The 21641-nt window shown below is 43.9% G+C and overlaps 1 protein-coding gene across 2 annotated transcripts; it reads right to left on the reverse strand.

Moving 5' to 3' along the window:
• Nucleotides 1-5451: 5451 nt before the first annotated feature.
• Nucleotides 5452-14957, reverse strand: FGG (fibrinogen gamma chain). 2 transcript variants are annotated; one of them, XM_008267306.4, is made up of 10 exons: nt 14798-14957; nt 14652-14696; nt 13866-14049; nt 13659-13752; nt 12020-12150; nt 11121-11254; nt 9727-9911; nt 8140-8417; nt 6204-6373; nt 5452-5672 (listed from the first exon to the last, which is right to left on the reverse strand). In XM_008267306.4, exons 1-10 carry the CDS (start codon nt 14873-14875, stop codon nt 5658-5660), a joined length of 1314 nt encoding a protein of 437 aa, XP_008265528.1. In that variant the 5' UTR covers nt 14876-14957; the 3' UTR covers nt 5452-5657. The 2 variants fall into 2 exon arrangements, with proteins under 2 accessions (XP_008265528.1, XP_002716937.1); XM_002716891.5 differs by lacking the exon at nt 5452-5672 and having other exon boundaries at nt 6038-6373.
• Nucleotides 14958-21641: the final 6684 nt, after the last annotated feature.

Genomic DNA, 21641 nt, shown 5'->3' on the forward strand with positions numbered 1-21641 from the left:
AAACTGTATAGTTCTGCATACATTCCTACAGACTCACTTCAAAGAGTACAGTTTAAAAACTTGTCATGGGACTCTAAATCTGATTAAAATTGGTGGTAAAAATGCCATCTATATTGTCAAAGTGATCATATTAAGTGTTAAAGTGAACATACAGATAGTATTAAGTGTTAAAGAGATCAAATAAATAGCATTAAGTGCCTGGTAATAATAATAGACAGGATTAAAAAGGAGGGAATGTCTAACGTGGGAAGCAGTCCACACAGCAGACTCATAGAACGAGAATTGCTTTAAGTAACACTCTGACCTCAGAATCAGCCATTAAGGCATTCGGATGTGACTGAAAAGCCCATGAGAGCAATTCAGGCATGGAAAGCCAAGAGACTTTGACAAAAAATATCCTACATAAAGTATTTCTGTGGGTGAGACCCCAGTGGGAAGAAGGGGCCATCAAAGAAGGATGTACTTTTCTCTGAAGGGAGGAGAGAACTTCCACTTTGCTTATGGCCTTGTCTAAATACTGATGGAGTTTGTGGTCACAAAGGGCTTCCATAGCCTTGGCAGTTCATGGCAAGAGCCTTGGGTGATCATGACATCATAAATGAGAGTGTCAATTGTTAAATCAACAACAGGAGTCACTGTGCACTTACTCCCCATGTAGGACCTCTGTTCTTAATGAGTTGTACTATAAGAATTAACTGCAGAACTTGTTCTCAAACAATACTTTATATATTGTATGTGTGTGGGTGAAAACTGTTGAAATCTTTACTTAGTATAGAGTTGATCTTCTGTATATGAAGTTAATTAAAAGTGAAACTTAATGAAAAATAAGATGGAAGAGGGAGTAGGAGGTGGGATGAGCGTGGGAGTGGGAAGGTGGGTATGGGGGGGAAGAATCACTATTTCCCTAAAGCTGCACCTATGAAATTTGCATTCATAAAATAAAAGCTTTAAAAAATAGATATAATCACATTGAAAAAAGAAAATTGTGTTAACAAACACAATATAGGAAAAAGTTGTTGTATGCAATTTTTGCACTTAATGCAGGACTAATGTTCTGAATGCTATTTTGTAGCACAATGTCATTTATATAATTTAAAAATCATGCACACCAAAAATAATCCATGGTTTATAAAAATGTATACAAATAAAGAACTGTACATCAAACCTGTTGGAATGGTTGTTTATTAAGCGGAAGATGAGAAGAAAAGGAAATATGTGTCAATAACAATCAATCAAGTAGCCCCGTTCAGACCAGTGAGGTTGGCATAAAAGGCACATGAGGAACTCAGCTTCTGCCTGTGAGATACGTACCCCTACGCACACACACACCACAAAGAGGGAAATGAGATGTAGTCAGTCTTTGCAGTGTTCCTGATCTGTTTCAACAACCTATTGTTTTCATTTACCTTGACTTTTCTTAGTATCTTTAACTTTCCCCTCATTTTGAGGTACATCAAACTGCTAAGAAACCATGAGGTAGGCATATTTTCCCCAGGGTTAAATGTGTACTTTGTTTTGTACCCTTATCATCTGAACAAACCAAAGGTATCTACTATAAATGCCTTGGCTGGTTTACATAGGTTAGAGTCAGAGTGAAAGAATTTAGAGTGTGGTAAGATTTTGAAACATGCTGTCTGTACTTACATCCCTTCATTTCCCATCCATTTCCCACCCACCCACAAATCTGAAACACAATCTTTAAAGTATAACTACTAAACATAAACAGACAGGGGAAAGCTCCAGCACATCAGAGGTATACTTAAAATACGGATATCTGGCCAACACATGCTTACTCCTGTGTGTTATTTAAGAGGACCCCTGATAGTTGCATGACTTGAAGTCAGAGTTCTGTTTCTGCTCCAATATTTCCTTTTTGGAAGCTTCCTTCTGCAGCGTTTTCAAAGGGTGAGACTTGGCACTTCACCCCGCTATTTGGCAGTGACTTGTGTTTTTGAATGTTCAGGGAAGGTAAGAGGGAGGGCTGAACAATAGTTATCCGTGGTTGGAGGTGCAAAGGAAACACTGTCTCTTCTTTTCTCATAAAGTGGATTTTTAGGGAATCCTTTCAAATTCCACTTTATTTGTGGAGATGTGATGTGATTGGGTCTGGAAGCATTTCTGCTTTATGTCTTAGGCTACATCCCTTGAAATGTTCATCATTAGATATTAATAAATAAACAGAAAAGTGAAGTTCATCTATTTTTTCTGCCTCTTTAAGTTTCAAAATAAACTACAAAATTAATGTGCACTTATTATAGCAAGTCAAATAATACAGTGGTATCCAAAGAAAAAGTCTGTTCTTATTCATTAATTCTGGTTTACCCAATAGGTAGACTTGTATTCAGGACAATTACCAAAACAGGAGACTCCAAAATGTTTTTGAAACAACTTTATAACTGATAAACAAGTGATCATGGGAAAAATCATAAATCTTTGAACTTCCTTCTATTTATTTCATGTTTTAGTGTTTTTACTAAATTTTATATTATAGATGGGATGATAAATATGTACCAATAATGCATTTATGTTAAAATTATATTTTGTTCAAAGTACATACATACTTATTACATAATTCTTATCACAGAAAATATTTTTATCTTAAAAGTTCACTCAGGTGGGTATTTGACATAATTGTTAAGATTCCATTTTGGGATGCCCACACCCCATTCCAGAGTTCCTGAGTTCAGTCTTGCCTTTTCCCCTGACTCCAGCTTCCTGCTAATGCACGCCTTGGGACTCGACAGGTACTGGCTCAAGCAGCTGGGCCTCTGCCATCCACGTGGAAGACCCAGATGGAGTTCCTGCTCCTGACTCTGGCCTGGCCCAGCTCCAACTGCTGTGGAGGGAGGAATGAACCAGAGTATGGGAGACCTCTTTCTTTTTGTGTGTCTGTCTTTCTCTGTCTGCCTTTCAGTTAAATAAAAACCACAAAAATAATTTTAAAGATTTTAAAACTTTCACTTACGTTATCGATGTTTCCGTATTCATACAGAGATACTGTATTTGTTGTGTAATCACTGTTGTACTAATAAACCACCCTGCTTGTCCATTCTTTCATTGTTAAATATTTTCCAAATTTCCCAAAGCCATTAAATTTGTGGTTGTGCTTACGTTTCTCTACATAGGTAGAGTAGAGAATCTCTGGAGTGATGTCACGCTGCCAACACTCACATAAGTCATACTGTTTATGACCAAATTGCTCCCCTAAAGGATTTTGTAGACTCACAAAAGGTAGACTGTTTGCTTTCTGATTTTAGTGGTTTGGAGCCCGACCAGGTGAGAGCCGATAGGGTCGGGGGCAAGAAAGAGAACAGGAGGGTGGCGGCTGCCATTATTGTGGCAAGATGTGCATCTCAACTACAGTAGTGGCCATAGACGCAGAACAGCAAAGGAGTGAGGTAAATTTGACAGGCCTGAGGAGTAACTGGAAACAAGGAGGAAGGGATGTGTCGCTGTCCTTTTGGAACCTGAGAACTAGAGGACTGTTTATAGTTTTTTGTTGTTGTTGTTTTGTTTTGTTTTGTTTTTGACAGGCAGAGTGGACAGTGAGAGAGAGAGACAGAGAGAAAGGTCTTCCTTTGCCATTGGTTCACTCTCCAATGGCCGCCGCGGCCGGCGCACCACGCTGATGCAATGGCAGGAGCCAGGTGCTTTTCCTGGTCTCCCATGGGGTGCAGGGCCCAAGCACTTGGGCCATCCTCCACTGCACTCCCTGGCCACAGCAGAGAGCTGGCCTGGAAGAGGGGTAACCGGGACAGAATCCAGCGCCCCGACCGGGACTAGAACCTGGTATGCCGGCGCCACGGCTCACTAGGCTAATCCTCCACCTTGCGGCGCCGGATTAGCCTAGTGAGCCGCAGCGCCAGCCCTAGAGGACTGTTTAGAACAATGCCCAACACAGTGTTCCCCACAGGGAAGGCACTTGATAAATGCTACTTGAGGCACCGGCGTGGTGGCGCACTAGGTTCATCCTCCGCCTGCGGCGCCAGCATCCCATATGGGCGCTGGTTCTAGTCCCGGCTGCTCATCTTCCAATCCAGCTCTCGGCTGTGGCCTGGGAAGGCAGTGGAGGAGGGTCCAAGTTCTTGGGCCTCTGCACCCACGTGAGAGCCTGGGAAGGAGCACCTGGCTCCTGGCTCCTGGCTTCAGATCAGCGCAGCTCCAACCATTGTGGCCATTGGGGAGTGAACGTGAACCAGCAGACAGAAGACCTTTCTCTCTGTTTTTCCCTCTCACTGTAACTCTACCTCTCAAATAAATAAATAAAAATCTTAAAAAAAATGTTACTTGAGCGAATGCCTCATGCATACATACCAAATGAGTGCTTCAAACAGGGAATCAACATTTGTGTTTCCTAAAGATTCACGAGTATTTGGTTGTGTGCCTAGAAGTTGACCTACGGTTCTTGTAACTAGGGGATGCTTTAAAATCAGGACTCATTAGCATGAGGAGGCGAGAGAATTAGTAAAGAAACTTAGAAAGGAAGGAAGCCAAAGCCAGGGATCGGGACTTCAGAACAACCAGCTTCTTGCCTCACAAAAATAGGCGCTGACCACACAGCTAACCTTTGCTGTTTCTTACAAACACACGCTGCTGTTTCTTACAAAGATGGGAATTCCAGAACTCAGCCTGCTTGGAAGCCCAATATCCCTGGTTTGGAAGGAAGAAATGGCTCTGTGGTTCACCAGTAAAAGACCATGCAGGTTACCCTCTAAAGCACGCCGCTGTGAGAGGCCCTCCTCTCAGAGCGATGGTGTCCAGGTCTCTGCGTTTGGATCTAAAGACGACTGGGAGATTCCCCAAGCAGCCTTCTGTCTCCAGCTGCACTTGGGCACCATGCATTTTAGTGATTGCCACTTGTGCTTATGTTCTTGTACCAAATGTGGAGTTGTTGCATTTTCCTGTTTGTCTCATATCCTCTGGCAAAAGCCATGATGTCTATTTCCTTTGTAACTGCCTAAGAATCAGGTATAACGTTTAGCATATAATGACTCAGCAACTACTTTTCATATAAGGACTCAGCAACTACTTATTAATGCCCTTTTTTTTTTTTTTTTTTTTTTGACAGGCAGAGTGGACAGTGAGAGAGAGAGAGACAGAGAGAAAGGTCTTCCTTTGCCATTGGTTCACCCCCCAAAAGCCGCTGCAGCCGGCACACTGCACTGATCTGAAGCCAGGAGCCAGGGGCCTCTCCTGGTCTCCCATGCGGGTGCAGGGCCCAAGGACTTGGGCCATCCTCCACTACACTCCCGGGCCACAGCAGAGAGCTGGCCTGGAAGAGGGGCAACCGGGACAGAACCCGGCGCCCCGACTGGGACTAGAACCTGGTGTGCCGGCGCCTCAGGTGGAGGATTAGCCTATTGACCCACAGCGCCGGCCAATGCCCAATGGTTTTAACTAAACGGATGGGATGTCATGGTTTTTAGTGGTCAGTAAAAGGTACTACGCAGCTACTCCTAGGAAATATCATGTTTATTGAAATTCATGTAGATAAATTATCACCAGCATAAAACTGTTAGTGGAGTTTTCAACATCAGTTCTTTTTACTCTTAAAGCCAAGTGATGCTTTGAAAAGTCCATTGTCCCATAGGAAAAATAGTACATTTTTCTGTTCAGATAAAGTCCTTTAAAAAGCAAATCACTTTTGAAACGGTCTTTTAAACGTCTCCAGCCTATAAATATATAACAGAAACAAAAATATATTAAAATACATAATTCTGTATATTTAAAAGGAAGAATTAAACATTAATTAAGGGTAATAAACATGGCAAAGTACTTAGGCATCTGAAATTCTAAAACTTTCTCCTATTTTATTAGTATATACTAGAATACCAAATAAATAATAAAAATAACAAAAAATTTTCACAATAAAGTGACAAGTAATAATAAAAATGTGAAAAAGTAATAGGTTATTATTATATGTTTAGGAAATAAGTCAAAGTGTTATTTCCTCAGATACACATTTTTAAACTTCTCTGATTTCAGTTATTTGTGAATACAGTCCAAAACAAGTTTTAATTTCACTTAAGGATAAACATCCTTTTTAGATTAATTTATTAAAATTAATAAATATGATAAGAAAATAGGATGACATCTTCAGGAAAGTTTTGAAATTTGTGGGTCAGTAGAAAGCAATAGTCAATTCTCTAGAGAGTTCTGGGGTTTTATTAGTATTCTGTGTCAACCTGGTGATCAGGCCTGACCTGTTTGGCTCCTCCCACGTGGAACTGCTGTCCTTCTCCAATGGAGAGTCTGTTGAGAGGGATTATCTTCATGGTGGTTTTCTTCATGGAATACCAGCGGGATTTCCAACTGGCCCAGATGATGCCATTGTCATAACCATTAGGAGTAGATGCTTTCGAGTAAGTGCCACCTGCAACAAGGTGCAGACGTGCCTATCATTGCTCTTACATTGCTTTACCTGAGAAAGCCTATAAAGAACCTTCTATTACAAGGTGCCTTCCCAGACACATCACATTTTTGTAATATTATTCACTAACTGAAAATATCCATAAGAGTCATAAAATTTTGATTGATAATTAAAATACATTTGTTATTCAATCTCTCCTTATATCTATGGTGTGTTTCAGGGTCACAGTCCTACGGTATCAAGAAAACTAGAACCTCAGATTCAGATTTCACCATTGTTCTCTCTTCCTGTTTCACCATCTTGGCCTCAGCTATCTTTTCTGTAGGCAGGTTAGAGGGCAAGAGCCACTGATTCCTGCCTAAGTGGTCTCAGGTTATCTGATTGCATGATTTTACTGCTTAATTGAAGAAAGTATGAGGGGCATTAGAGCGTGGTTTTGGAATGCTAGTTCACATCTTCATTATAAAGTGGAGACCAGATTGATTTGTTTTCTTCTTGTCCCTGGGCACCGCATCTCATAGAATTTTCTAAGGGAGTTGTGTGAGTCTAACTCTACTAGGTACTGCAGACTAACAACATGGCACTTTCCTTGAGAGAGCCTTCTAGTTGCGTGGTTTGTTGGAACACAGAAAAGTTAGATGTCTCCAAATAAACAATGTACTGAAAGAATGAAAGTTCACTTTAATATTTGAGAGGATTCCACGCTGTCTCCTGGCTAGGCTGCAGGTGGTGGATAAGTAAAACCAGTGTTTCAAACCACTCCTGCTTTACAATGAACTGCAGCCTAACCCCATCCTAAAATAAGTGTCTACAGTCCTCAGGCTCAATTCCTTTCCCAAGTTTTCCTAATCCCTGGTTCTGATCAGTTCTTCCTTGATGTTTATGTCATTTCTGCAGGTACTTGCTCACTGCTCACTGGTTGTATCTCACACACACATTAATGCATTCGAAAAGTTCATGGAAGATGTGTATCATGAAAAAATCATGCATGGATTTCAGATTTTTTTCTTTTATGCCAAAATTCATTAATCTTTTTGTTCCTTTTTTTTTTTTTTTTTTTTTTGGACAGGCGGAGTTATACAGTGAGAGAGAGAGAGAGAGAGAGAAAGGTCTTCCTTCCGCTGGTTCACCCCCCAAAATGGCCGCTACGGCGGGCGCTATGCCGATCCGAAGCCAGGAGCCAGGTGCTTCCTCCTGGTCTCCCATGCAGGTGCAGGGCCCAAGGACTTGGGCCATCCTCCACTGCCTTCCCGGGCCACAGCAGAGAGCTGGACTGGAAGAGGAGCAACTGGGACAGAATCTGGCGCCCCAACCGGGACTAGAACCCGGGGTGCCGGCACTGCAGGTGGAGGATTAGCCAAGTGAGCCGCAGCACTGGCCTATTTCATTCCATTTTCTTCTTCCATTTTTGAAGCTCCACCTTAGCTCAGTCTAGTGTATTTACAAGCATAAATATGGTAATATTACTGGGTCCAGATCACTTATATGCAACATCTAAAGGAGATGTCATAAGCCACTGTGCCAATACTAGTGGTGGAGTTTCAGACACAATGACAAACTGCTAATTGTTTTTTAGCACATGGATTTCTTATAGAATGATGTTTCGGGCATAAGCTTGGTCTTATCCAATTCTGGTTTCAAATGGAGAATTATATGACAAAAGTTCCAGTATCATTACTATGATTTCTCATTTCTTTCTATCTGTTTACTACCTTTTATAAAAATAAATAAATATGTTTTAATACGGAATCTAAGAAACAAAGCCATACCTTGGTAATACATTCCATTGAGGTGGCCAGCATGACACTTGTTCATCCACCAACCGGATCCATCCTGTTCAGCACAGTTGCCTTCAAACTTGTCATTGTCATTGTCCCACGTACTGAATTGCATGCCATTATGGGATGTGAAAAACTTGTCACTAGGATCGTCACCGAAATCAAAGCCATCAAAGGCATCGCCAGCATCTCCACCAAGGAAGTAGGCGTATGTCAGGCGGTATTTGTCAGCCTCTGGTCCCACCTTGAACATGGCATAGTCTGCAGTGCTGTGAAGCAGGGAAGAGAGACATCATGTTCTCAACCTACTCAGTGAGCTCTGAGGATCCCTCTTCCATGGATAGTTGCTTGGAATTTTTCACTTTGCTTCTGAAGGCTGACAGGTGCTCACTGAGTAAAGTTTGCTGTACAACTGGCAAGAGGCAAGGAATGCACAAGCCAGGCTGGATCTCATCAACACTACCCAGAACGGGACTAAATGCTTAGGTTTTTCCCACATGCTATCATAGATCACATTAATTGTCTGACAATGCACCAAACTTGAGGAGATACAACTCCATTAGCTACTGGTACCACCTGAAGGGTGAGATCCTAAAAGGATTGTCTTCTTTCCCTAGGCAAGTGGTAGTGATGAGAAGCAGGGTCTCCTAGAGCACCACAAAACCAAAATGCTCTAGGTGTCGCCAAGCTAACATGAACCACAAGAATGAGGATGAGATTCTCCCTGGGAACAACTCATGAAAGAGGGCCACAATCCTATGGAACGTAGGGAAGAATGGGTCTAGATGATCAGAGATTTCCAGAAAATATTTAGCTTCTTCCTTGATCTCCAGGACTTTGGAAATGAGGAGCACTCTCATAGGAGATTTGCTGCCTATAGTAATTCCTGGATTGAGAAGCAAACAAACAAAAAAAAATCCTTGTGTTTGGAGACAGAAGATGTTTCATCATTCTATACACGTAATGAGAGGGTTGTGTATTTTTTCTGTATTTAATTAGGTTTAGAGTACTCAAAACCTCCCAGATCTCAGAATCTAGATCACCGAAGGAGTTAACTGATTAAATTTAAGGTAGCCTGTAATGTGACAGAAAGAAGGATCATGAAGGCACTGGGAAGTCAGATGTTGGGTTTGCTTCTTAACCCGGAGACTTATTAACAGGGTAGGTTCCAGAGTCAAACTATTTGAGTTCATATCTCACCTCTCCAATCTACCAGCAATGTGACCTTGGGCAAGTCAGTTGGTCAAAGGGAAGTAATAACAATACCCACCTCACTAAATAGCTATTCTGGACTCTATTCACCAACCTCAATTTCCAGTAAGCATTGAAAGATCAGTAATCAACAATAATTATGAATGGTTCTAGGGTATGTAAATTGAACTGAAAACACTCAGATCCAACCTGGAGAGGACCTATCTCTTTAGACTGTCCAAGGACCAAACAGACCCTTACGGGAAACTACTGGATGTGGTCTTTGCATTTTTCACACTGTCTTTGCCTTTGTTCTATTGATAGTTGAAAAATATATGTTCCAGATAATCTCTACCACAATCAATTAGAATCCTTTCTAAACAGTACCTGCTTTTGCCATCCCAGTCTTCCAGTTGAATCCTTAATGCATATGGGATTGCAGACTGTGTGCTTATCAAATGAATCTTCTCATTTCCCAGCCAAAATTCCGTGGTACCAGTAGGAGAAAGATGTCCAAACCCTTCTTTATATTGAATCCAATTTTTCTTGAAGTCCACACTTCCGTCAAGTCTCTATTCACACAAGTGCGTGGGAAAGGAGGGAGAGGCATTTACTGGTGCACATGAAGAACGTGTTATCAACATTTTGTTGAAAATATGGGGGATATGATTCATCAGTTTTTTTTTTTTTTTTTTTTTTGACAGGCAGAGTGGACAGTGAGAGAGAGAGACAGAGAGAGAAAGGTCTTCCTTTTGCCGTTGGTTCACCCTCCAATGGCCGCCGCTGCAGCCGGCGCACCGCGCTGATCCAATGGCAGGAGCCAGGATCCAGGTGCTTTTCCTGGTCTCCCATGGGGTGCAGGGCCCAAGCACCTGGGCCATCCTCCACTGCACTCCCTGGCCACAGCAGAGAGCTGGCCTGGAAGAGGGGCAACCGGGACAGAATCCGGCGCCCCGACCGGGACTAGAACCCGGTGTGCCGGCGCCGCAAGGTGGAGGATTAGCCTATTGAGCCACGGCGCCGGCCGATTCATCAGTTATTAAGTGATCTTGGGAAAGCTGTCTCAGTTCCTCATCTAGTTTGCTGGTAGGATTACACAGGAGGAGAATATGAGACAGACACTTAATTCATGAGAGTATTAAAAGGTACTTAGAGGACTTCAGAACTCAGGCTTGACATGACTGATTCTTTCACCGATGGAAAGGGCTGTGTTTATCACTACCTCCGTCATTCACTCTGGTTGGGTGCCCCCTGCAGGAGGAGTCGTGACAGTGACAGCAGGTAAAGAGAAAGTGAAGAAGCCAGGATCCTTAGTGGGTGCTAGTGGCTGGCAGAGATAACCAAGGGCCTCTACTCGGAGCAACTCAACTGTGCCCACTGAGGGGGCTTTATGGTCTTGTGATGGACAGCCTTAGGTCCCCATCTACCTGATGAATGAGGTCCTTTCCAGCCGTTTTATTACCACGGCCTTGTGATTATGTGCCTCCATGGATCTATAACAGCAGTGCTAGCCAAGTAGAGCAACACAGGCAGCTCTGAAACCAGATCACCCAGGTTCAGATCCTGACTTCGCTATTACTTGTGTGATCTGGAGCAAGCTGGTTAACCTTATGTACCTCAGTTTCCTCCTCTGTAAATACAGGTAACAACAGTATCTCCCTCCTGGGGTTAGCGTGGGGGTTAAATGAGTTAATGTTCACCAGGTGCTTGGGAAAGTGTCTGGCATACAGCAGGAACAACGGAGCTGCTTATGAAGTACCCAGAATGAGAAAAAAATTTACTTTCTGAAGCACAGTCCATCCGTTTCCATTTGTATCGATTTCACAGTAGACTAAGAACTGCTGCTTAGCTCTGAGAGGTTTGAGAAAGTAAAGTCCGCTCTCTTTGGCTCCCTTATTGGCAATGTCTTGACAATCTGAAGGAGAAGAAGAAACTTTTTATTAAATCCAGGTAAGGCTGTGCCAGCTTTGAAAATAATCTTTTATAATATTGTAAACTATGCATTTCTCAAGAAATATTTCCTTGCTTCTCACACCATCGTTCCTTTGAATTATATTGAGCTACTCAAGAAAAGTCCGAACAATTGGAATCTTTAGCTTTAATGGAATTTAGCAATAATTTTAGGTGTAGGTGTTTGGTGCAGTGGTAAAGTTGCCACTGGAGATGCCTGCATCCCATATTGCGAGCCAGTTTGAGGATGGCTACTCTGTTTCTGCTTCAGCTTCCTGCCAGTGGGTACCTGGGAGGCAGCAGATGTGACTCAAGTACTTCGGGTACATGTGAGAGACCTGGATTGAGTTCTAAGCTCCTGGCTTTGGCCTGGTCCAGCCCTGGCTGTTGTGAGAGTGAACAAGTAGATGGGACATCTCTCTCCATCTCTCTATCTTTCTACTGGTCTCTCTCTATCTCTGTACCTTTCAAATAAAATAAAGAAATATTTAGACAGCAATCATTGAATTTTGGTGCAAAATTTTGAAAGCCATGTAGTTTTTTCTTAATATACAATTCCCATAAAGCTTTTGAAGATTCTCCATCTCTATGGATTTCAACATTGTTTGCTCCAAAATGAACTTTTTAAAGTTCCATTCCTTATAATTTTTCAGAAGTACCTTTGTACAGCTGCCTTTACTTTGTATATTTGCATGGATGAAAATAATCACATTATAAACTTTTCACTTACCTTTCCCAGTTGTATCATGTATTTGTACTGTGTCTTTGCAAGGTTCTTGACACTTTGCTTCAAGCTGGGTTACCTTCTGTTTCAGGTTAATGATCTTTTGATTGTTTGAGTCATATATTTCCTGCAAAAATCTACAAACAGAACAATAAGACACCAGAAGAAAAGTACTCCTTTTGGGGGAGTATGTTTGTATTGTTTCAAAATCCTATCATTTATTTAAGAATTACTGCGTGACAAATTCTATTCTTAGGACAGCTATAAAATTCTGTCATTAAATTGGGGTAAATTAAAAGTCCATGCTTCTTTGTAAACAGAAGTGCACACACACACAAACACACACACAATCAATTACAGCAGAAATATAGTTTTGACTTGCATCTTTCACCTGGAGCAAGCATGTAACCTGGACTCTGAATACAAAGTCCTTGTCAATAAACAAAGGTCCCTGGAAGCGATCCTTTTGGGTTTTTGCTGGTGAGAAGCCCGGCTGATGGGAGCACCCGGGGTAGTTAAGAAGTGGCAAAGGGTCTGTTTAGTAACTTCCATGTGCTTTTAGCTGTGGATCCACTAAAGCTCTGTTTACAGACTTCAATCTGTAACTGACACAGGAAGAGTGTGGGAGGCATGGTCACAGGTAGAACACCAGCCACTTTCCCTCTCTTCCAGTGTTTCTCCTTAATAACTTGGGAAAAGGGCTGGAGGAAGTAAACCCCCTGCTTTTGTGATCTCCCATGGGGTGCTTGTAAATACGCAGAAAGGACAGAAAACTCCAATGCACAGACTACTGTTGTCTTTAACTTGTGAACAATTTAGACAAGTTATTCAGCTACTTTCTGCAAAATACTCTGCTTCAACTGCAATGGTGGGCAATACTAATTAAATGGCAATGAAAATAGCAATCCCAAGAATAGAATAACAATGACTTTCTGATACCAAAGGGAGGAGAGAGCCTCCCTGGATCATTTCTCTGCAGCCACTATTTCTCAGGTTGCTTTGAGAATTATTTGGAAAAAAAAAAAAAAAAGTAGGGAAGAAACTAAAGCTGTGTGTAAGGGCCCATATTCCGAAAGCTCCTGAGTTCCGGGGGGGGGGGGGGGTGCTGTGAGCAGAGACCATTTACTTCCAAGCGAAGGCAGCAGCCTGTGTAATCGCAGGTTCTCTGTGTCACGATCAATACAAAGCTTTACAATATTAAACGTAGTCTCGGGATTTTTTTTCCCACTTCAGTCTCATGTACTTTAGTAGCCAAGACCCTGCTTAGACTTCTACTTGCTAATTTTCTACCAATTGCTTGTCCTTGTTATAAAGCAAATTTGATTTTTTAACATCCATATTCCCATGAGTTTGATTTTACATTGCAAGACAAATAGGGAGGCATTGAGATAAATACGGTCATAATGGCAAATTTGAAGACATCTAGAACATCTTTTTTCCTGTGTGATTTTTAAAAAGGATATACTCAGTTCAATCTTGCACTAAAGACTCCTGCTTCCATGGTGGTCAAGATAGCCACACATACTGTCATCGGATGTTATGAATGACAACAAAAACACCTGGAAGTGTTCCTCTCACCGGAGCATGGGCTGTTAAATAAACACTAAATCAGTCTTGGAAGGCAAATTAAAACAAACATGCTTACCGGATACTTGACTCGTGTGATAGAATCAGTGCTTCATATTTCATTATTTCTTCCACCATTTTCTTGGATTTCTGAGTAGCACTGTCTATCTTATCTGTAATGTGAGAAGAGAAACATAAAAAGCCACGTAAGCAAACAGAACACTGGAAACACCAGCAAGAAAACTTCACAAATGATCTTCTCGTTCAGAAGACCTTAGGTCCTCACTTGGTACCGATGGTTCAGCAGTATCGTAGCTGACTTTGATTGCTTTGATCAGTTCGTTGGCTTCTGTTGATCTGTTTTCTATTTGACTTAACATGTGTTCCAAAGTCTGTAGATCTTCATGCACAGTGGATTGGAAATTATACATAAAATCTGCAATGCCACAGGTGGTTGGGCAAAAACTACCCTGAAAATAGAACCATCAGATAATTACAACTCTTGACACAAGCTATACTTCAAGTCTATTGATATGGGGTGGGCGTTTGGCATAGTGCTTGAAACACAACTCGGGATGCCCGCCTGCATCCCGTTATCAGAGTGCTTGGTTTGAGATCCAGCTCTGTTTCTGATTCCTGCTTCCTGTCCAGGGAAACAGCAGTGATGTCTCAAGTAGGTGGGTGCCTGCCACCCACGTGGGAGACCCTGATTGAATTCCTGGCTCCTGTCTCCACCGGGCTTAGCCCTAGCAATTGTGGGCATATGGGGAGTGAACCAACAGATGGCAGATCTCTGTCTGTCTCTCTTTCTCCCTTGCCCTTTCAAATAAAGTAATTAATTAAAAGATTAAACAAATTCTATAAATAAAAATAGGTAAAGCCTAGACAAGGAGGAGTTTCCAAAAAGTTTGTGGAAAAATGCTTGCTATGTTTTCATTCCATTTTCTGTGAATGTTGTGAAATCCACTCGCACGTTTAAGAAGTTTAAACTGTCAAGTGCACTTAGAGAACTGTTTCTGTTTCTCCACCCCTCTGCCATTCCGCCCAAGTGAGAAACATGCTGAGTACTTACGAATCTTTGGTCTAAGATGCAGCAGTTCTCTCTGGTAGCCACGTACTAAAGGAGAAAAACACAGAAGTGTCACTGGTTTATCACACATCATCTTATTCTCTCAGCTTTCCACTTGAAACCACCTGTGTGGGGAACAGCACACTTACAGCCAGGCATGTTGAAGAGAGCAGTGAAAGAGTACAGAAATAGAGAATTAAACTCCGCGGGTGCACGGACCAACTCATGATGTCTTGGGTGCCCGGTGCTCCAAGCCCGGCAGTGTCAGCTCTGTGGCCTCCGGGGCTCCGGCTGTCCCTTTATGTGAGCTCAGGCTCTGGCTGGGTGACACGGCGAGTGGCTGGAGCTGATCACGGGGCCTCCTTCCCGGAAGGGTGGGGACATCCTTCCCGTCCCCTTGTCCCTTTGTCTCCTCCTGGCCGTCACCTATGCCCAATCGGCTTCCCAGATTTTGCACACAGGTTTAAGCTCCTCCTTTTTGGGGCCAGCTCACTGTTTTACCTCTGATCTAAAATCTTCTCTAAGGCGGGTGAAGCATTTGCTTGGCCGAGAGGAGGGAGAAGAGCCAGAGGCTGCATTATGCAACTTCTTCCCAAACGAGCTGACAGCAAACACAGAGGTCCCACCTCCCTCCGCACAAGCCCTCCCATCCTTGCGAGGGGCCTGCCACCCTAAACTCAATTACCCAAGGCCTTTCCTAGCTCCTGGTTTGAGGCAGAACCTTGTTTAACCCATGGCTTTGGCACCGGGAGTCAATGCTTTCTCCATGTCTATAATGCAATACTGCTAGGGACCAGTAACACTGGGAGCTACCTTGCTGCCCCTCTCTTGGCCGTTCCCATAGGTTCTCAATTCCCAAGGAGCTTTTCGGCCCTATGCATCTCTTTGTCTGGGAGAACCAAGGCTCCACACCTGACACGCAGGGGAAACAAGCCAGGAGCCCATGTGCTTTCCCCAAGGGGTCATCTGGTTACATCTGAAGAAAGTTTAAGGACAAGAAGGGGGTGTGTGGAAAATCTATGGTCCATGTTCTGACTACTAGGGACACAGCTGCAGGAAAAAGCAACAAAAGAGGGAGGGGAAGGGCCATTGTCTTTGTTCTGCCCCCTAAAGCTTCCCTGCCTACGGAGGAAAATGTCAGTCTTACTATTTCCTATTGATAGCTTACCATGTGTGTTAGGGCTATTACTAATCTCCCTATTCTTGGTTCCCCTGCATTGCCTCCCCGGAAACCAACCTTACTTCAAACTGTGATGAAGTAGGTTAGCGGGAGAAATACCCCTGATTCACAGGAAATGCCGACACTTCAGTGCTTAGTTCTGAGTCTTGACAATGCAATAGTTAGGTTTCTCGACTTGAAAACAAATATAAATGTCTAGGTGCCGTAACGATCAGTCGTCATGATAACAAAGTGACTCTACCAAAAACCGCATCTTGCCTTGTTCTCTTCCTGTTAGCTCCCCTCCCTGATCCTTCAGTCTTTGTCAATGGTGTCGCCACACCACCAGCCAGTTAAAAAGTCTCCCAGCTTTTCTCATGCATCTCATCTGATTAGCTGGGGTGGATGAGACAGCGTCTTGTTAAAAGTGTTTGTACACCGTCGCTTTCGTTTTATGCCTACTTTCCGCTTATACTGCTCCCATCCTGGTAGAGGCCCCAGTTACTTCTCTGGACTGCCTGCTTCCTTTTCCCCACCCAGCAACTTCCCCCTCTGAATCATTTGTGGCTGGGACTGTGACATTCACCCGCTCAAGAGCCTGCGGAGACTCCCTGTCCCCCATCACGGACACCTCCAGTGTCTCCTCCTGCCCTCACTGCTTCTCTCCCTGAGTCTGACTCCTACTAAGAGACTAAGCAAACGCAGTCACAAGACAACGCCTCATTGTGCACCCGCAGGATCCTTGCTCTCAGATTGTGTTTCTTTTTCTACGTAGTTCCCTCTGCTGGATTGGCCAAAATCCACACTTCTGAATCTGTGGCTGTCAATCTTACAACACCTGAAGGGCCTGTCTCATGATTCCTACTGCTTCCAAGATAAAAACCAAAATCCCTGAGGGCAGCTTGACCTCTTCTGTAGCACTGTACGTTAAAGACATACATGCCGTAATAACCTCATTAGATGTAGGCACGGCCACAGCACCTAGCACAGAAATATTTAACACGCAATAATTACTTGATTTAAATTGACTTGGAGTGCAAGCTATTCTTACTTCTGACATCTCTCAGAGCTCCAAAATTGCAAAAATCAGTGACTTTGGCAAGGCTTAAATAAATGATTGAATGGTGAAATGATAGAATATGAAAATGCTTTTAAAAAAAAATGAAGCAGAGGCCGGTGCTGTAGCGTAGTGGGTAAAGCCCCCACCTGTAGTGCCAGGCTCCCATATGGGCGCTGGTTCTAGTCCTGGCTGCTCCAGTTCCGATCCAGCTCTCTGCTATGGCCTGGGAAAGCAGTGGAAGATGGCCCAAGTCCTTAGGCCCCTGTACCCGCATGCAAGACCCAGAGGAAGCTCCAGGCTCCTGGCTTCGGATTGGCACAGCTCTGGCCATTGCTGCCATATGGGGAGTGAACCAGGGGATGGAGAACCTCTCTCTCTCTCTCTGTCTCTCTCTCTCTCTCTCTGCCTCAACATACAATTAAAATATTAGTTATTGATCACTCTGGTGATTTATTTGTTGTGCTAGTAATTATATCTTTTTTTTTTTTTTTTGACAGGCAGAGTGGACAGTGAGAGAGAGAGACAGAGAGAAAGGTCTTCCTTTGCCATTGGTTCACCCTCCAAAGGCTGCCGCGGCCGGCGCGCTGCGGCCAGTGCACTGCGCTGATCCGATGGCAGGAGCCAGGTACTTCTCCTGGTCTCCCATGGGGTGCAGGGCCCAAGTACTTGGGCCGTCCTCCACTGCACTCCCTGGCCACAGCAGAGAGCTGGCCTGGAAGAGGGGCAACCGGGACAGAATCCGGTGCCCTGACTGGGACTAGAACCTGGTGTACCGGTGCCACAGGCGGAGGATTAGCCTAGTGAGCCGCGGCGCCGGCCAGTAATTATATCTTGATTTTTTTTTTTTAATGGAGCATTAGAGATAGATAAGGCATTGCCTTGCCTTTAAGGAGAGAATAGTCCAGTTGTGGAGCATATGCACAGATTAGGAGCTCTGGAATCCACTGGCCTGAGTTTGAATCTTACCTTTACAGCTTACTAGCTGTGTTGCTCAGAAGAAGTGGCTTGACTTCTCTGAGATTCTTTACTTGTGTTAGTAGAGTTGAAATAATAAAGTATTTATAATGTAGTACCTGCTTTTCAAGATGCTTGCCAGCATTAGTGGGGTCATGTGTTGAGCGCGCCTGCTGTCCGATTCACAAAATGGGCTAAGTAATTGCTTATAATGTTTATGAACTACTAAATGTTTTTAGTATAAAATTTGTATACATGAGAATTTTGCTTGACGGAGTTGTAAGAGATACCGTTGTTAGTGGATTTGGTTCATAGGGAATAAGCTTGTTCCAGTTACAGAAAGTTCTAACAAACTATTCAATGGAGCAGGTGTTACGATACAGTGGGTAAAGCCAACGCTTGGGATGGCCACATCTTTTTATTTTATTTATTTATTTATTTTGACAGGCAGAGTGGACAGTAAGAGAGAGAGACAGAGAGAAAGGTCTTCCTTTGCCATTGGTTCACCCTCTAATGGCCGCTGCGGCCGGCACGCTGCGGCCGGCGCACCGCGCTGATCCGATGGCAGGAGCCAGGTACTTCTGGTCTCCCATGGGGTGCAGGGCCCAAGCACTTGGGCCATCCTCCACTGCACTCCCTGGCCACAGCAGAGAGCTGGCCTGGAAAAGGGGCAACCAGGACAGAATCCGGCGCCCCGACCGGGACTAGAACCCGGTGTGCCGGCGCCACAAGGCAGAGGATTAGCCTAGTGAGCCGCGGCGCCAGCCAGGATGGCCGCATCTTAATCAGAGTGTCTGGCTGAAATTCCAGGTACTCTGAGCTTCCTGTTTAGCTTCCTGCTAATGTTACTAGGAGGCAGTGTGTGATGATCCAACACTTGGGTTCCAGCCACACCTTTGAAAGACTTACGTTGGCCGGCGCTGTGGCTCACTAGGCTAATCCTCTGCCTGCAGCATCGGCACACTGGGTTCTAGTCCTGGTTGGGGCGCTGGATTCTGTTCCGGTTGCCCCTCTTCCAGGCCAGCTCTCTGCTGTGGCCCGGGAGTGCAGTGGAGGATGGCCCCAGTCCTTGGGCCCTGCACCCGCATGGAAGACCAGGAGGAAGCACCTGGCTCCTGGCTTCGGATCGGCACAGCGCTGGCTGTAGTGGCCATTTGGGGGTAAACCAACAGAAGGAAGACCTTTCTGTCTATTTCTCTCTCTTACTGTCTAATTCTGCCTGTCAAAAAAAAAAAAAAGAAAAGAAAAGAAAAAGAAAGAAAGAAAGACTTAGGTGGAGTTCCTGGCTCCTCGCTTCAGCCTGGCCTAGCCCCTAATTTAGGTGGGAACTCTACCAATATTAATTTTGCTGATAGAAGATCTAGTGGTAATAGAACTAGACCACATGCCTTGCAGGAGGGTGTACTTCTTATTAGTAAAAGTATCCATGCCAAATGTCATCAGTGTATGCAGTCAGTGTGACTTCCCGATTGAAGAACATAAAATACTGACTTTTTGAATTTAGGTAACAGTCCATGCAGCCACAGGGTAGTTTGCATTAGCTGGCATATCATATACACACGCCCAGCTTATCCTATGTTAGATGTGGCATATTTTTTTTGACAGGCAGAGTTAGACTGTGAGAGAGAGAGACAGAGAGAAAGGTCTTCCTTCCGTTGGTTCACCCTCAAAATGGCCGTCATGCCAGCATGCTGCGCAGATTGGAAGCCAGGAGCCAGGTGCTTCCTCCTGGTCTCCCATGCAGGTGCAGGGCCCAAGGACCTGGGCCATCCTCCACTGCCTTCCTGGGCCACAGCAGAGAGCTGGACTGGAAGAGGAGCACCAGGACAGAATCCGGCGCCCCGACCGGGACTAGAACCCGAGGTGCTGGTGCCACAGGTGGAGGATTAGCCTTCTGAGCTGCGGAGCTGGCCATGATGTCGTATACTTTTATACCCGCATTTTTACTGACTTGGAGCTGAGATGTGTTATCACAATTTTAGAAACAAGATTCCCTTTTTAACCACAGTTTCGGGTCCCAAATCAGAATCACATTGGACAAGATACTTGCCGAGAAGAAATGGTCCACCATGATTAACGCCCTACGCCAGCCTGGTACTCTGTCTACTAGTCACTTAGTTTATTACATTTTAGCCAGCTGTTCTCTTCTAGGCTTGGCACAACTTTTTCTCAAGTAAATGATTAATGAATTCCAGGAAAGAATATTTCTGACGTGAAATTTCCTCAACTTCCAGGTGTTTTCTGGGAACACAGCATTTAGATATTTAGGCCAAGATACTTATTTAATTTAATTCAGAAGTCAGTAGGCTTAGTTATTAAAGCAATCATTTCCCACATGGCCCATCATCTAAATGTTTATTTTCTGACTTGAAAATGGTAGCCCTCTACAGGGTACTTCCAACAGTTTGTGGATAATTGAATTAAAAATAAGTTTGTGTTTGAAGTCCATGCATTTTTTTTTTTTTTTTGACGGGCAGAGTGGACAGTGAGAGAGAGAGACAGAGAGAAAGGTCTTCCTTTGGCCGTTGGTTCACCCTCCAATGGCTGCCGCGGCCGGCGCGCTGCGGCCAGCGCACCGCGCTGATCCGATGGCAGGAGCCAGGTACTTCTCCTGGTCTCCCATGGGGTGCAGGGCCCAAGCACTTGGGCCATCCTCCACTGCACTCCCTGGCCACAGCACAGAGCTGGCCTGGAAGAGAGGCAATCGGGACAGAATCCGGCGTCCCGACCAGGACTAGAACCCGGTGTGCCGGCGCCGCAGGCGGAGGATTAGCCTAGTGAGCCGCGGCGCCGGCCATGTGCTGTGTTTCTTCATCAACAATGATTTTCTGATCTGGTGACAGATGACAGAAACCCAAAAGTTTAACAGAAAGAGCCATGGATTGTGGACATCTTTAAGCTAGGATATCACACTGTAGCTCAATTTTTTTTTCTTTTGGTTGTTACTCTTTTGTATGTTCTCTAATGTAATCTTCACAACACGCTTAGCAGATAAATGTGATTATCTGCATTTTATACATGAGGAAGAGAGTCGGAGAGAAGTTATGTGATAACTGCAACATGACTGTGCAAGAACAGACGTTCAAACCCGAGAGGCCCAACACCTGTGCTTTTACCCAGAACTCTAAACACAGTCATGAAGAACTCCTCAATCCAGGGTGGGACACAGATACAAGGAGTTAGGAGACCACAGAGTTATTCATTGTTATCACTGTTAGTGTTAACTGCTAGCACAGCTCATGGATTAAGAAAAATGTTAATGTGTATGTGTGCAAATGCTTGTACTGTAGGAATGCTACCTACCTAATTATCTACCTATGTATCTTCTTCTCAGGGTTAGAGATAAGCTTGGCTACCCAATCTTTTACAGGCTTTTTCAAACCTAGATATTAACTGTTTTATGACTACCTTCTGTTATTGGTCCCGTTTTAGGCGGAAGCAGTTTTCCAATGCTAACCACTTGGTTCAATTGCAACAGGCCTCCATGTACTGTATTTTCTCAGTAGGTTAAGGGCAGATACAACCAAGGAGGTTTGGTTCAATTCTGGCAATGGTATATCTATTTTTCTGATTTGCAAACCATTTATAGACCTATGCTCAATGTACAGCCTACGGCCTCAGAATTGGATTTCCTCAAACTAGGCAAAGAGATGACGTGCGGGTGTGTTGACAACCAGTCCACTGTAATAGCTTACAAGACAAAAATTGTCTGTCATCATGTTTGCTCCTTATATAAAAATAGCCCAGGGAAAGTGAAAATGAAAATGCTCTCTTGGTATCTATGAACAGTGTGCTTTCAGTTTCACTATGTAAACCTGAG

This window comes from Oryctolagus cuniculus, chromosome 8 (genome assembly GCF_964237555.1).
Source record: "Oryctolagus cuniculus chromosome 8, mOryCun1.1, whole genome shotgun sequence".
In the NCBI taxonomy this organism is placed as follows: Eukaryota; Metazoa; Chordata; class Mammalia; order Lagomorpha; family Leporidae; genus Oryctolagus; species Oryctolagus cuniculus.

Excerpts from the sequence above, each read along its gene's own strand:
- FGG (XM_002716891.5), bottom strand. The coding sequence starts at position 14,875 with ATGAGTTGGTCCGTGCACCCGCGGAGTTTAATTCTCTATTTCTGTACT. Across the intron at positions 13,753-13,865 it reads TGCTGAACCATCGGTACCAA|ATAAGATAGACAGTGCTACT; the intron begins GTGAGGACCTAA and ends CTCACATTACAG. Across the intron at positions 8,418-9,726 it reads GACTGGGATGGCAAAAGCAG|CACTGCAGACTATGCCATGT; the intron begins GTACTGTTTAGA and ends CCTGCTTCACAG.